Below are 16215 nucleotides of genomic sequence, written 5' to 3' on the forward strand. Positions count from 1 at the left end.
AGTTGACTTTAGGTAACTATGAAAATAATTGGGGATTTCAAATCAGTCCTTGTGGATATTTGTAAGCCCCTTGCTAAAGTCTTTGCCCAACTCCAGTTCACATGAATGTCAAGTTCATGTTTAAACCTCCTCCTTACATCATGAAGAAATGTTTAAAAAGGTCATAGATCTTTTTTAAAAAAAACAACCCTATAGAATCATGTTCTGACTGTATAGTCCAGGGGTCAGCAATCTGCAGCTCTGGAGACGCATGTGGCTCTTTCATCCCTTTGCTGCAGTTCCCTGTTGTTGGTTAGCTCCACAATTGATAGGGCTTTTAGTTAGGACAGGTAGAGGAAAAAGAATGCCTGGCTAGGAGATGACTCTATGGTGGGGGAATTGGACTTCTGTTTGGCTCCAGAATTGAACAGGGGGCTTCCGGTTAGGGTCTTTGTGGCTCTTTGAGTGTTTAAAGTTGCCTATCCCTGATATAGTCCATAGAGTTCCATTACACAAAGTCCTAGCTGTTCAAGGGTGCAACTTAATGGGCTTATTGAAGAACATGAAGGACCAGCATTTGAAAATAGTTGGATTTTTTAAAAACAGTGCAAGGTTCTCTCTCCCCCCCCTCTCTCTTCCTCTCTCTCTCTCTCTCTCTCTCTCTCTCTCAAATCAATATTTAATTTCTTTTTCAGTAAGTATACACAACAGGATGTATAGTAATATAAAAATCTGCTACTTTCTAAATTGTGTTTTAAAGTTTGCTTCTGCCTCCAAGTTTTTTTGTTTTCGTTTTGGTCACACTTTGTTTTCAAACATTGCTTTTACCATGACCTTACATTCACCCAATTTGATCAATCAGAGCTCTTTAACCCCTGGCTAAAATCACCCAATGTTCTATGTCAGTATAGAAATGTTTGGGTAAGGCATGTAATTTACTACCTTATTCAGTAACCATGGGAGCCACACATAGAAAAGGAAAGCAAGTTAGGAACCTCCCTTCTATTCTCCCCCTCCCCCATTTCTGTTGTAGTTCAGTAGACCTATGTCTGGATTAGCCGGACAAAGAGGCTGGAAAGTCATTTTGCAAAAATATTTAATCAGTTTTACTGATTTGAAAGAGACTAGGGAGAGGTTGCAAAGCTGTGGATTTTGCTTTACTTTGTTTTCCATTGGAAAAAGATTTTTAATAAACGTTAAAAATTAAAATTAGACATAATCTGTTTGCAAGAAATTCACAAAAAAAACCATATGAAAGTACTGGAATATCCCAAAATTGGGAAGTTATATACTTTACCACAACAAAAGAAGAGGGGAATAGCCCTATATGTAAAAGAGACAATAAATGCTAAACAAATTTTTATGGATGCAGAAGGGACATTTTTGATGGTGGAGCTAACAATGAATAATAAACCGATAGCAATCTATGTACCAAATTCTACTCAAGAGGACTTTTATGGAAAACTCCATTAAAAAAATAACAGAATTGGAATGTGAAAATATATGTATTTTGGGAGACTTCAATGCAATTACAGATGTGGAAATGGACTATAAAACTAGAAAGGTAAATAAAAAACAAGGAAAACACTCCCTAAGGTCTTTTTTAGAATGGCAGAAGAACTAGTTATCCAAGCCCATGGCAAGAGATACATCCCAAAGAAAATCAATATTCATTTTATTCAAATAGACACATGTCTTGGTCAAGAATAGATGTGATATGGATGACAGCGGAACTAAAAGCTAATGTACAAAACATAAGTATAGAAATAAGTAATTGGGTGGATTATAATCCATTTTCCATTGCTTTCTGTCACTGTGGAACCTGAATGTATCACCCCCGTCATTGATGCATCTCTGAGGAGGAATTGCAATGGAGGTTGCAATTTTAAGCTTTTATTTTGACGGCAGCGGAAGCTTTGGGTGCTTTTGCTGACATGACTCTAGAGCAACTAAGAGATCATGATCCCAAATCACCCATTAAAATACTGCTTGCTCCATAGAGAGTAAAGCTTGTGAATGAGAAATATATGGCACCAATGAGCCTCTATTTAGATTAACCCATCCTGCAATAGGCAGACTGACATCAGTGACGATCGTCAGTGCAAAGCATAGATGAGCAGCAATTTGGCTTCCATTCAGAAGTGCTGCCATCACTTGGTAAATTTAAATTTGACATAGGGTACTCTGTTTGTCAAGGAAAATATCCACTTAGTAATACTTTCTAAGTTTCAGTCCATGAAATTCTGCAGGACAGCGATGTTTTACCTGCTTTTTTGGAATACTATAGGGATGGGACTATCCTTGCCCCAGGGGAAAATATGTTTGCAAAGGACTAGGAGGTTTGTAACTGTGTGCCTGTGATTTGTTTTTCTTTCAGACCAGTGTTTCCATTGAGATTCGGTACCAGGCCATGGACGGCAGTGTTGGGGCTTGGAATGATGATGAATTCTTGGAGAGTCCCAGGGTCCATCCAGATGGTGATCCCTATGAAACCGATATCCTACTTCCCAGCCACAGGCAGTCAAGCAAGACCAGCACTGCAGAGAAAGCCTTCCGGAGGTAAGGCTGTCTAACCATTTTCGTGGTGGCTCAGTGGTTAGAGTGCAGTACTGCAGGCTATTTCTGCTGACTGCAGGCTGCCTACAATTTGGCAGATCGAATCTCATCAGGCTCAAGGTTGACTCAGCCTTCCATCCTTCCAAGATGGGTAAAATGAGGGCCCAGATTATTGGGGGCAATAGGCTGACTCTGTAAACCGCTTAGAGAGAGCTGTAAAACACTTTGAAGTGGTATTTGAGTCTAAGTGCTATTGCTATTTGCTAATGTCAAACGTACAATAGAAATGCTCTTGTGGAGTCCTTGGTGCTCTCTGAGCTTGGTAGTTTGCTTGAAGACATTTTGTTACCTACTTGGGTAATGAAATGTCTGCAAGCCAACAGCCAAACTCAGAGAACACCCAGGACTCCACAGTACAACCCTGAGCTACAGTTATTCTGTTCCATTGAAAGATGCACATCCCAGAACTGTGTCCTGTATCTGCTAATCCTGCCAATGGATTTACTAACTTACCTGATTTCAGATTGTCTGTGGAAAAAAAAGTCAGACTAACTGCTCCCCAAAACTGAATCACTGGGGATATAGCATGAAAATATATTGCTCCAGCAAAGACTCGCCTGCATCTGAACAGCTTAGATGTTGATGTTCCTGGTGATGGTCCCAAGGAAATAATTGATCTTGGAATCCTATGAGTACTAATTCAGGGTGAAATTAATTCCCCTTCCCTACTGGTTCGTAAATGTGAGCGCACATTTAGAAAGCATGAGAATGTTTCCAAAGAAACTTCTAGCAAAATGAGCTGCAGTGGCGCAGTACTTTTAATGCAGTATTGCAGGCTACCTCTGCTGCCTGCAATTTGGCAGTTCAAATCCCACTAGGCTCAAGGTTGACTCAGCCGTCCATCCTTCCGAGGTGGGTAAAATGAGGGCACAAATTGTAGGGGGCAATAGGCTGACTGTAAACTGCTTAGAGAGGGCTTTGCACGCACTGTGAAGTGGTATAGAAGTCTAAGTGCTATTGTTATTGCTATAATCTTTGTGTCTTAGAGCACCTAACCTAAATGTTGTAACTGCATTCATGGAAGAGGGCTAAAATGTGAGATTCAGCATCATTGGATTTTGGATTGACCCTTTTGCAGTTTCCCCAGGATATCTGTTGCCAGTATGTTTCAATCTGTCCCAAGTTCAATACAACTGTGTCCAACCCGAAATATCCTTCTTAGCTATTTATCCGTTCCATGCACCTTTGGTGTATAGCCATGCTGGCTCATATGACCCTGGAAATTATCTTTCAGATAATGCTGTCTCCCTCAACCAAGAAACAGAGATAAACGCTGTGCCCTAGAGTCGGGCACGACTAATAGGGAAACCTGGTATAAGTGTTGCCAGTTTTCAATTCTTTTAGGTGTATTCTCTCCATCTGTTTTGCAAATAGGAGCAGCTTACACAGTACAGCAAAGATCTCTCTTGGGCCAGGCAAAATATAGAAAAAGCCAATTTGCTGTATGAAATGGCTTTGAACTGTCTAATTGGAGCTGTAGATCAACTACCTAGATCAATATGTAAGCGTTTTGTTGCTGGGCAGAAACACGATGCTTAGTGTTAACAAGCATAATGCGCCCCTGTGTGTGTGTTGACAGCCTCATTTAGGAGATCCAAATATATGTTTGATTCCTTCCAAAGCCTGACAAGAAAAAACTGGGAGTATGAAGAAAAAGCAGCATCCATCAGGTTCAAACTTTGCTAAGCTACCTAAAGAGAAACTACAGAGTAACTGAGCAATTTTAAATGCAAGAGAAGGCATACGATAAATAGCTCAGAAGGTAGTTGCACATTGCTTGGAAACCATTTCTCAGAATGGTCTGTTAGATAATGGGCATCAGTATGAATTTGCTCCATCTATGTCTGTTTTGTAGTTATATGGGTGACATTTACCACCTGCCAGCTGACTACAAATTTTGAGCTTTTCATTAGCCGCCAAGAAGTGACGGGTCAGGCAGCATAAGAAATCAGGAGTCATTCCTGCAGCCAAAATAGCTCGCTAAAATCGTAGAGACTGTCAGAAGTAACAAGCCCAGGGAGAAGAATAATCAAATATGTGGTTTTAGGCCCCCAACTCAATTGGTAGAAAATACTTCTTATTTCTTTGTTATTGCAATATGCATTTTTTGTTACCATTTATTTTAAAAATCCTTACGATTGTAGAGAAATGAAGTTTTATGTAGTTATAAAGCATTTCACTGTTAGAAATGGTAGAAATTGAGTTGACCTTGTGCAGGCATCCCCAACCCTTGGGCTGCGACCACTGCTGGGCCATGGCCTATTTGCAACCAGGCCATGGGAGCGGTGGGCCAGTGTGCATGCGCTGTGCAGGTGTGCACACACATGCCAGCTTGCTGGTTGCGCAAGTTGAGCTGCATATGGTCGTGCATGCCAGCCTGTCACTCTCGTGGTCTAGTTCTCCTCTCCCCATACTCTCTTCTGCTGGGCCACCAAGTTGCAAGTTGGTGACTGCTGACCTAGGGGTTACAATTTGACTAGTAAAAACATAAAATATCCAAATGAAATTTCAGGATTGGACGTGATTCAAAGGAACAAGTTTATTGGTTGTTGTTTTTTTTTAAAAAAATGATGTTCCAAATTCCAAAATGTAGGATTTGAACATCATAACATTTCTAACAATCTGAGTGAAAAAATGTTTTCTTTAAAAAAAATAAAGGAAAAGAGTCTACTAATGTAATATTGTTTGTTTTTCAAGAAATGACCAGTTAGTGAAAAGTTGAACTTTCGAAGCTCAGATCTTCCCTCTTGTTCTTGACGTTTCTGAATCTTTGAAGCAAAACACACAGAACCTCCTACACACCATGAAAAGTGTCATGAAAAGCTCTGCTATTTTAGACAATAAATGAAACAACTATTTAGCCATTCTCCAAATAATCTCTCAAGTTTATAGCAAACATATGCATTTCTTGACAAACCGATATTGGAAGATTTTCTCCTCATCCCCTCACCCCCAGGGTGCACGCACACACACATTTTATTTTATTTCTTATTCATTGATTGAAAATATATTTGTCAATTTTGGCTAGCTGCATTAAGGGTTTCTCCATATGTTAGCTATTGGTTGTGCAGCTAGAGTGAATCTATAACGAATAAGTTTTGAAGTTGATGCCCTCTAGTGTCCATGTGACATAAAACAAGGGACCAATCTGTTTAAGAAAGAGCTGTAAACTGCATTCCTGTAAGAAAAGTAGTAAGAAGATAAAATCACTGGATAGAAAAGTCTTAAGCATCTCGTTCATCTGTGTAGGTGAGTTTACACATGCGTACAATAACACACATGCAGTATTCTGCAGCATACACTGGAAATGCATCTGAGTGCTCTATTGATGAGACATTAATTATAGTTTGTTCAGAGGGGGCACTCAATGTATCAGTGATGCATCATTAACTTACACTATGCCTTCTCACCCTTAACCCATTCATGGGGAATTTGCCCAGCCGTGCTATTCATCTATCCAATTCATTTATCATTTATCCTAGAATTGCTATTCCTGCTCTCAGCATCAATCCTTGGTGCCTTAAAAAAATCCATAATATAGAAACAGTTCTTGTATTGACCCTCATTATTCTAGGCAAGAAGATGATGAATTGTATTACCATAGTGATGATGAACTGCTGCGTGAGGGAGATACCATCAGCCAAGGGTCTTTGAATGCCAGGTAGGAAGCTCAGCTATGCCTGGGAGTGACTCAAGTGTGGAGTGTTGTGCTGAAGAAAGATTTCTTAGGGGTAAGGTGCCCCCCACCCAAGAAAACTCCAGTAATCTTATATCCTTTGCAATTTGCATTAAGTATTCATTTAAGCCATTCTCTGGATTTTTATTGTGTAAACCTACGGTAGCCAGGGAATTCTCATAAATTCCCCTACTGGTTGAAACAATCCCAACTTGCTTTGTTCTGTATTGTATTTTGGTTGCTTATTATATTGTGAGATGCTCAAGAGTTAATTGGGAGTGGGGCCACGCCTGAACTGAAATCAATCGATCTCAGAAACAAAAACAAAAAAAGCAACTTGCAGTGTGGCACCAGTTTTCTTTCCTAAATGTATCTCTTTGTTTGTTTGTTTATTTTTGAATTTGTCAAACATGTACAAGATAGCAAGTATACATATGAACATGGACATGAATGAAGGAAATGAATACAAATAAACGGGGACAGTAGGACAGGGACAGTAGGAAGGCTGGTGCGCTTATGCACTCCCGTGAATGGCTGACTATTTATGAGAACATGGAATAATTGCAGAAATTTTCAGGTGTGCTTTTGCTGAGCTTTATGTAAACCTTTCCCAAGAGCATGCACGGTGCAATATGATGTCATGGTAAGTAGATGTGGTGTAATTTAATCTGAATTCCCAGCAGGGAGGGATTGCATTCCAGAAGAGCAAAAAAAACAGAGAGGTTTAGAGAGTTTAGGGAGAAAAGAGTCAGACCAGCTCCTCTTTAGGAATTCTCAGACTATGTGTTGAATAGTGTAAGTATTTGCTTTAGTTTGACAAGATTAGATTAGATTAGATTTAATAAATTTATGGGCCGCCCAATCCCGAAGGACTCCGGGCGGCTTACAACAATACATTTAAAAAATAGAAAGTTAAAAACACAGAAACATGGATTAAAAAAGCCACAACATACACCCAGTCTAATCGGGGCTGGACCTGCCGGAATAGCCAGGTCTTAATAGCCTTTTGGAAGGCCATGAGAGTGGGTAGGGTCCGGATCTCTGGGGGCAGTTTATTCCAAAGGGTCAGAGTGGCTACAGAGAAGGCCCTCCCCTGGGTGGTTGCCAGCCGACATTGTCTGGCTGAAGGCACCCGAAGAAGGCCCACCCTGTGCGATCTTATTGGTCGTTGGGAGGTATGTGGCAGAAGACGTTCTCGCAGATATCTGGGCCATGTAGGGCTTTAAAGGTAATGACCAGCACCTTGAATTGCGCTCGGAGACCAATAGGAAGCCAGTGCAGCTCGCGGATATCGCTCATGCGGCTGCATTCTGGACTAGTTGTAGTCTCTGAACACTTTTCAGGGACAGCCCCATGTAGGCAGAGATTTCTGCCTATGGAGAAGAAATAATATAGGAAAATCCTTAGAAAAACTTCAGTGTGTCTTTTCTTGGCTTTTGGAGCCTGATAGTAGGCGAGGCTTGCTCTGGTACCTCTTGATGATAGAGATTAGGTAAGTAACTAGTAGGTAGTAATCCACTAGGAAAGAATGTTGACAGATTTTATGTGGTTCCATCAAAGAGCACTAGGTTTTGGGTGGGGTGAGTTACAGGCAAACCAGAACAATATTCGTGCAAGAAGTGAACTGTTCAGTTTGGGTCCAGGCTTAAAAGAATTACTACCAGGCACATAACGGAAAGCCTAAGGGCAACAAAGCCTAAACTGGGAAATCAGAGAAGGTTTTCAGTTCATTCATTGGAGATAACACAGGAAATAAACTTACAGAAGCTAAACAAAAATATAAAGAAAAACACTATTATGTCCCTTCCAAACACAACATTACATTCCCAGCTTTTGTTTAACCTTTTGCAGATGATGTTTATTTGTTTCTGGAGTCGAAGGCAAATGTCTACATACAATTGTGATTTAAGAACAGACAACCTCACCCTTAGGGTCTCTTTCCCATCATTTTCCCATGATGAAACTGTTGTTTGTGTACTTAGAGAGATGGTTCAGAAAGGGCAGACTGAACCAACTTCTATTCCCCTTGTGGATGGCTGCGGACAGAGTTCCTTGAAACGATGTAAATTCGTAAGGATTCCTTCTCCCATCCCATTCCAGTCTTTCCCACCAAATAAACAAGGCTAAAAAGAATTCTGATAGGGTTTTTTTTAAAAGGAAGTTTGCCATCTTAAGGTCAGGGATGGAACGAATAGAAGGGAGAAACAATAAGAGAGCAAAATTGCACAGACGCCAGGCTTCACTCAAAGGCGGATGGATACAATGCTTCCTAGCTACGAGAATTGTTTTAGAATTCATCTATGTTCCAAATGGGAACTAAGCACATGCCAGGCATGTCCTCCTGTAGAATGACTGCATTCCCATAACGTACTTAATAAGGCCCGTTTTAATCTGGTGGCTTCACTTGTGCAACTTCTGACCAACAAAATCAACTGCAGTGATTCACATAACAACCTTGGCCAAAAATAACAACAACAACCACAACCCCTCACAAAATCTCATGCAACTCACTTAACCACCTTGCTGAAATCCTACTCTCTCCCTCCCTCCCCATCTTTTAATTGTAATTTGTATTTTTATTTGTATCAGAAATATTTATTTTGATGGTTTTATTACCTTTAATGTTTTAAGCCACCCCGAGTCACCTTGTACTGGGAGGGGATGGGTGGGCAATCAGATCAAATCAAATCAATAAATAGCAATCATAAGTCTATGGCTTCCTTTTATTTAGCTTTTTAGGACCTTTTTTCTAGATAAAAATCCTTTGATAATAGATTGCAGTACAAGAATCCGCCTCCCAACTCTAAAGCCTCACAACAAAATAAGAAACACCAACCCATAAATTCAGAATAACATAACATAAGTAATGGTTGAAAGGTAAATGGGTAGCAGGTAACATATATAATTATAGCTTAGCTAAAAGTTTAAAGAAATCTCAAATCCAGCAGCCTCACAAACTCACAGACAAGTTGGTTTTGATTAGGGTGGGAACCATCTATGACCAGGTCCCACATTAAATTGGATTGTCTTGGACTTGAGCTTGTTTAACTTGCTTACTGAGATTGGTAACTGGGGTTCACATAAGACATTAAACAACAAGTAAGTGAGATTTGTACCACATTCAGAGCCACAAAAATCTAACTAAGTTATTATTAACTCATTATTATTAAGTACGTTGTGTGAATGCATCTTCTAATTCTTTAACTGATCTGATAATTGTGTTAATCGTGTTTGCAGCTTAACAAGACAAAACTCAACAAAATAACCTGGGCTGAACTAGCAGCCACAATAAGGTTTCTATATGCAAAGAATGGGTGAAAAATGCTTGCTTTCAAACGCCTAAGCTTAAGTCTACACAATAATTGCCATTTTACAAGATTGGTACTCTGCCATTTTCTCCAAGGAATCCTAGAAGCAATATATTCTTGGGCTAAATTATTTCATAAACGTGAAAAGTTATTATTCAGAGGAATACTCCCCCATCTTGCATGCTTCCTACCTATGGAAAAATAACATATCAAGGGAAGGATTTTATCATGGAATATAGAAATTCATTCAAATCTTCCAATTATGTTCTGTTCTTGTTTGGTGTGCATAATTATTTTTCTGTTGTGCACTATTCAGACAACATCTGTTACAAAAATCTTCTTTCTACTTGCTTAGCCTTATTTTGCCATTGTAATGAGGCCAGTGACAAATGCTGTTCCTAGTATTTTAATGTGGGACAAGTTAAGAAAAGCTACTGATGGATTCCCCCAGCTTCGTTTCTCCTTCTGTCTCCTTCCATCATGGCCTGTAGATGAGACCAAAGCAACCTCATTAGGATACAGCATACAGACATTGTTACTGGATTGTGGTCATAATCATGGCTATGATGTGAATAGGGAAACATGAGAATCAGCCTTTGGTGAATGGTGTAAACTCATCCCTTTGGGCTAACCTATTGTTCAAGAGACTGTGTGAACCCATATCATAATTCAGTAATCAAGTTGAGCATATTGCATGAATGCAGCTAAAATAAGGTGGGCCTTTTTTATGGGTAATGACAGCATGTTGGTGTGATGATCCATCTGTCAGTGTGGCTCTTTTTCGTATGTAAGCAATTAAATATTTTCTTTTTTTTTAACCAAATGAGCAATTTGTTTTAATTGCATGTATTCTGTATAGCTTGGATGAAGATGCAGACGATTGTGAAGGGTAAATATGACGTGTGCAGCAATGCATGGAATTTGAGAAAAAGACAACTAGATACATTTTCTTGACTGTTGATGAAGCAGCTCTCTTTAGCAGAAGTCCAGCACTGTACATTTTTCTAATCTTTATCTTCTTGAAAGAACACCCTCAGAAATAAAACAAACAAATCTGTTTTACAGATAATTATAACATGCAAAATAAAAACATTGGGCTGCATGCTGTACAATCACTTGTCTCATCTCCCATTCCTGTTTTGGAGATGAGATATAGTTATCATCACTACCATCCAATAATAACCTAATTTTAATACATTTCTCTTTTAAAGTTGTTCAAGCTGATGGTCATTAGCATTTTAATTATGGAGCTGATGAAGAATAAATTTCCTTTTTCATCTGTTCAAAAAAAAATCTCACACCATTTGGCTATTTTGAGTGATCCTTGGTAATAATTTTATGATGAAAGAATATCTACCAGGCAAAAATGAGCCCAAATTCTAGTAAGAAGAAAATGAATAAACTCTATTTGTGAGAGCTCATAGAGAAAATTATTGGAATTTAGAATTCATACATTTACTGGCTTGGGGCAAGAGGGTTATAATATGAATAATATATTTAATAAATTTTATATTGAAACTTAGGTGGAATAAGACATTATGAAGAATCTTTGAATGTCTGTTTCCCTGAGTATAAATGCCATCGTCTCAGACTTGGATTTTCAGCTTGTTAAAATATTGTGGTTCTGTATAATAGTTTATTTAATAAAGAATAAAGACATAATGAAGAAATTTAATAAATATCCTTTCACATTTTAATAGGCCTGTAAAACCATTTGTGACTTTACAGGGAGGACTGCATTTAAGCGTGATGTGGTGGCTCAGTGGCTAAGATGCTGAGCTTATTGATCAGAAAGATCGGCAGTTTGGCAGTTTGAATCCCTAGTGCTGCGTAACAGAGCGAGCTCCCCTTACTTGTCCCAGCTTCTGCCAACCTAGCAGTTTGAAAGCATGTAAAAATGCAAGTAGAAAAATAGGAACCACTTTTGGTGGGAAGGCAACAGCGTTCCGTGCACCTTCGGCATTTAGTTATGCCGGCCACATAACCACGGAGAGGTCTTCGGACAGCGCTGGCTCTTTGGCTTTGGAACAGAGATGAGCACCATCCCCTAGAGTCAGGAACAACTAGAACATATGTATGAGAGGAATCTTTACTTTAAATATTATCTTTCAGTGGCCCAAATCATCCATTATCTTCTTTGATGATATATCTGCGTAGAACTTTATACTTAAAGCTAAAGAAAATATGAGTCTCTTTCTGAGAAGATGCACATTTTATCCATAAACCCCAAAGGAGGTAGAATTTACTGAACTTTCCTTCGATTAATCTTTTTTCAATAGAAACCTGGGTTGTCGTGGGCAGGGAAATCCCCTAACAGCCAATTTGTGTTCAAATTGGCCTCCTTGTGTTTAAGCCTGCTTGACATGGGGCTAGGCTTGCAATGGGGCCAGCATGTCTTCTATATTAATATTTTGAGATCAACTTTGCTGCCTGACTGCCAATATTCCACTATTTGCTTACCATGTCTGGCCTCTTTTATGTTTTAGGACAGTAAAATGTCAGCAGCAGGGCATGATACCTGATCTATGTTTATTTTTAAAAATTAATAGGTAGGATGTAGCTCTGGAGCATAAAACAATCTGGCCCAATTGAATAATACATGTTTCCTTTCCTTGGGCAAGTTTATAATGCAGCCGTCACTTGGTGCGCATTTGGTGCTTGCCCATCTCTTATCTTCTGAAGCTCTGTCCATGGTGCTGAATTTAATCAAAGATGCCCCATAGGAGGCAAACAAGAGGATAAGCAGAAGACACACAAAATAGCCCCTGACTTAAAATATTTCTTTTTCCAAGGCTTGGGAATCATACCTTGGTTGTTATTATTCATGGCTTCTGTGTTCGAGATGGCTGCTTTCAATTTAATACTGATTTTAATATATTTCCTTTTTTGTGTACTTCTATTTGTGTGTGCATGGTGTTTACGCCATGAAGTGGTTTGATAAAAAAATAAAATTATATGTGAAAACCTTCCTTTATTAGCACAGAAACAATCATGAATGGTGAAATTAGCTTATTTCACTCCCACCATTTTCCTAGTTAAAATCTGCCCTCTTTCTTCTATAACTCAAAATAAAGGCAAAAACAAAAAAAAATCAGAGCACATAAAGTGATCTGCACAGTTCTCTCCTCTAATTGATCATTCTTGACCCTCTCAGAAATATCTCTGGAAGACATGCTGGTTTATTTTTTGTAATTCAGCGTGCAATTAATCAGTGAAGAGGATTCTGAGCATTTTTTAAAATCAATTTACTTTGTTTTCATGCATTGGCAAAAGATTGAAGAACCTTACATTGTCCTTCTAGGCTAAACCTACTTGTAATATAGAAATAATGAGTAAATGAAAGGGAAGGGGAAAGTTTAATCCTTCCTTCCTTGTGATTTACATATTTTTTATACCACATCCCATGGCACATAGCAAAGATTTTCACTTTCACTAATTAGGACCCAAAAGGCAAAATTTGAATGGAGGAAAACATCCAGGGAAAATATATTTGCCAGGGATAATCAGGAATTTTCCAGGGATAGTAGTAATATAAAGAAAAAGTTAAAGACATCTCCACTCCATTGAGTCTCTCCTATATAGCCTCTTTTCTTAGCAATTATTAATTTGGGAGGTAAAGGAATGACTACCGTGGCAATGTGTATGCCTGTCCCTTTGTTCTTTTCATTTGGCTTTTTAATTTGCTTAAGCTACCAGAAATAATGAAGAAATTATACACAGATACAATTGTTTATTCTAAGGGTGATAAACATCCTCCTTACTCTTTTAAGTCCTGGGGTGTGATGGATTTGCATCATTGTGTGCATGGTTGTGATAAGAAAAACATCAATTCAAATCATTAACTTAGGTTGTTATAACTGATCTCGATCAGTTTTCATAAAATCGAATGTATTTTCAACTGTAATAATTATACTATCCAAGTAATATTCTGTGTCTTATATTTATATGGGATTTTCTAGAAGTACCCATCAGGAAGGGCATTCTTCCAGTGGGAGGTTCTGAGTGGCCATGAAAAGCTCTTTTTCTGCTATTTGTTTTTTCTTATCAATTTGAACAGAATATGTGGGTTTTCTGTGAGTTTTCTATGATCATGGAAGTTGGTATGTTCCCAAATGAATCTTGGCTGAAAGTTATAGCCGTGATGGCAAACATATGGCACATGTGCCACAGATGGTACACAGATCCATCTGTGAGGGCGCGTGAGCAATTGCAGCGATCAGCACACCGGCCAGCTGATTTTTGGCCTTCAAAGGGCCTCTGGAGGGCCGGGGGAGGCCATTTTCACCCTTCCCAGGCTTCAATAAAGCCTCCGAAGCCTGGGGAGGGTGAAAAACATGCCTACTGGAAGTTTGGAAATGGGCTGTTTCCTGCTTCTGGAGGGCCTCTGGAGGGCCGGGGGAGGTTGTTTTCGCCCACCCCAGGCTTCAGGAAGGTGGTGGTGTGTGTGTGTCGTGCACGCATGCGTGGGGGGGGGAGTACACAGAGGGGATTGAATTATGGGTGTGGTCACACGCTTGCATACTATCGTACCCATGCACACTTTTGGCGCCCGAGCCAAAAAAGGTTAGCCATCATTGAGTTATAGCAAGCAAAAGTGTTTGCCCATTTTGCATGCAAAATGGTCTCGTGATTATTGTTGCCAATTTCATTTATCCTAATTGTTTTTTCCCCCTTTTTCTTCCGTGCCCTGTTCCAGCAAACTGTCAGGATTCCAGAAAAAGAGCCATAATGGGTACAAATCTGTAGCCAGGTATATTAAGAATCAATATGATGCTTTGGAAAGAGGTTTTATTCAGGCCAGTCTCAATTCCAGAATTGATCAAAAATGTTGCAGGTTTGTTCCTGTATTCCTAAAACCACAGCAGAGATTAGGGCTTTTCTGAACATATCAATACAAGAATAACCGGAAAATTATAAGTAACTCCATATGGGTAACCATACAAGAGCAATAAAAGACTCTGTGATTCTGAAATGCCTCTTATGTGTACAGAAGGTGATGATTGCACTTCAAGGTCTTATTTTAGAGGCCAGCTTTAGAGCTTTTGAGGATTGCCACCTGGGTCCTGTCCATTGGGCAAGAGGGTGGCTGGATTTCCCCCCCCCTGCCCTTAGTTCACACTGTTGAAGTGTCTATCAAGTGTTCCTGCTATAAGACGTACGCAGGAAGATGTACCTTTGAATCACCAAGGAAGTGGTTCCTGGTAGATAGAAAATAGCCTGTTACAAATTAACACTTAACTCTCTTGACTTTGATGTCTCCCCACCCACTCCCCCGGCTTTCTTCTCTGATGCAACAGGGATGACCACAAAAACTCCAGGTACATGTTGGCCCTTCAACTTGTAATTATTTTCCTTTTTTTTAGTATGTGCATTCTCTGTGTGTGTGCATGCGTCTGTGCTCCTCCTCTGCTCCTCCTCCAATGAGATCTTAAATCAAACAGGTGCAACATGTGCCCAATGACATTGGCTGAGCTTCCCATCCTGCACCACCCCCCCCAACACAATACAACTCACAGTGAAAGACAAAATAATCCCTAGTTCAGTGAATCCTACTAACAAACACCCAAGTCCTACTGCACCATGTGAACTTATTACACATCGTGCCGGCCCCACAAGTCATTCGTACTATGTTGTTGTAGAGTTACTTTTCATTCAGGAGTCTGACGGATAAAAACTGTTCTTCAGCCTGTTGGTGGGCTGCCTATGCTTCTATATCTCCTTCCGGATGATAAGAGAATAAAGAAAGGCTGACCAGGGTGTGAGTCATCCCTGAGGACTTTCCTCACTCTTCTAAGGCAGCAAGCCCTAGCGATGTCATCTAATGATATCAGGGGATAGCCCACAATGTTTCGTGCTGTGCTCACCACCTTCTGTAGTGTCTTTCTATTCGCGGCTGTCCAACCAGCATACCACACCGTAATGCAATGAATGCATTTGGAAATTTTCCTGTTTTTCCTTCCCTGCTGAAGGTGTGTTGAGATCTACTCTCATTCACAGGGGTAAATTGGAATATATTTCAACGACCCCATTAGTTGCTATCTGAATTTCAGTTCTATCATGAATTTCTGACTATCTTAAGGGGCAGCAAGAGCCATTTCTCTGCTTTCTTGAAACCTTGGGTATCCGAAAGCGGAAGACAGTATATTTTGTATGATTTGCATGTTAGATAGAGCTGAAAGAAGCTGTGAATAGAGCTGGAGCAAAAGTGAATTGGGATATACCTTCTTTCTGTGACACCCCAATTTTCTATCCAGAAACCTTCTTTTTCATTCTCATATAATTTCTGATATCCAATGTAGCAGGGAAGGAGAGAAATTGCTCTTGTCAAAGGCCTGAGTTAATGTCTTGTAATGGATGTTGAAAATAGATGGCCATAGAATTATAAGTGACTGTCCCAGATGAAATGTTTCTAATCCTAACCTTAACCTTATCCTAACCTAACCTTAACCCTTTTTGATATCAAAAAGGGTTAAGATTAGGATTAGTCAGATGTAAATAATTCTCCACATTTTCATTGCTTTTAACTAATACTTATCCTTGCATGTTTGTTTTTCTCTTTCTATCTCCCATGTGTGCATTTGCTGTGGTTTTCCAAGAAAAATGGTTTTTTTTTTGCAAGCAATAGAAAGAAGTTGG

General features: G+C 39.5%; 1 protein-coding gene across 1 annotated transcript in view; it reads left to right on the forward strand.

The window, feature by feature from the left end:
• The window catches only part of OTOF (otoferlin), a 191155-nt gene that overhangs the window by 88249 nt on the left and 86691 nt on the right, over positions 1-16215 (forward strand). Inside the window, exon 5 of the mRNA XM_032216294.1 lies at positions 2357-2538. Within this exon, the coding sequence (XP_032072185.1) occupies positions 2357-2538 (182 nt within the window). The remainder of the gene's footprint in view (positions 1-2356; positions 2539-16215) is intronic.

This window comes from Thamnophis elegans, chromosome 4 (genome assembly GCF_009769535.1).
Source record: "Thamnophis elegans isolate rThaEle1 chromosome 4, rThaEle1.pri, whole genome shotgun sequence".
Taxonomy (NCBI): Eukaryota; Metazoa; Chordata; class Lepidosauria; order Squamata; family Colubridae; genus Thamnophis; species Thamnophis elegans.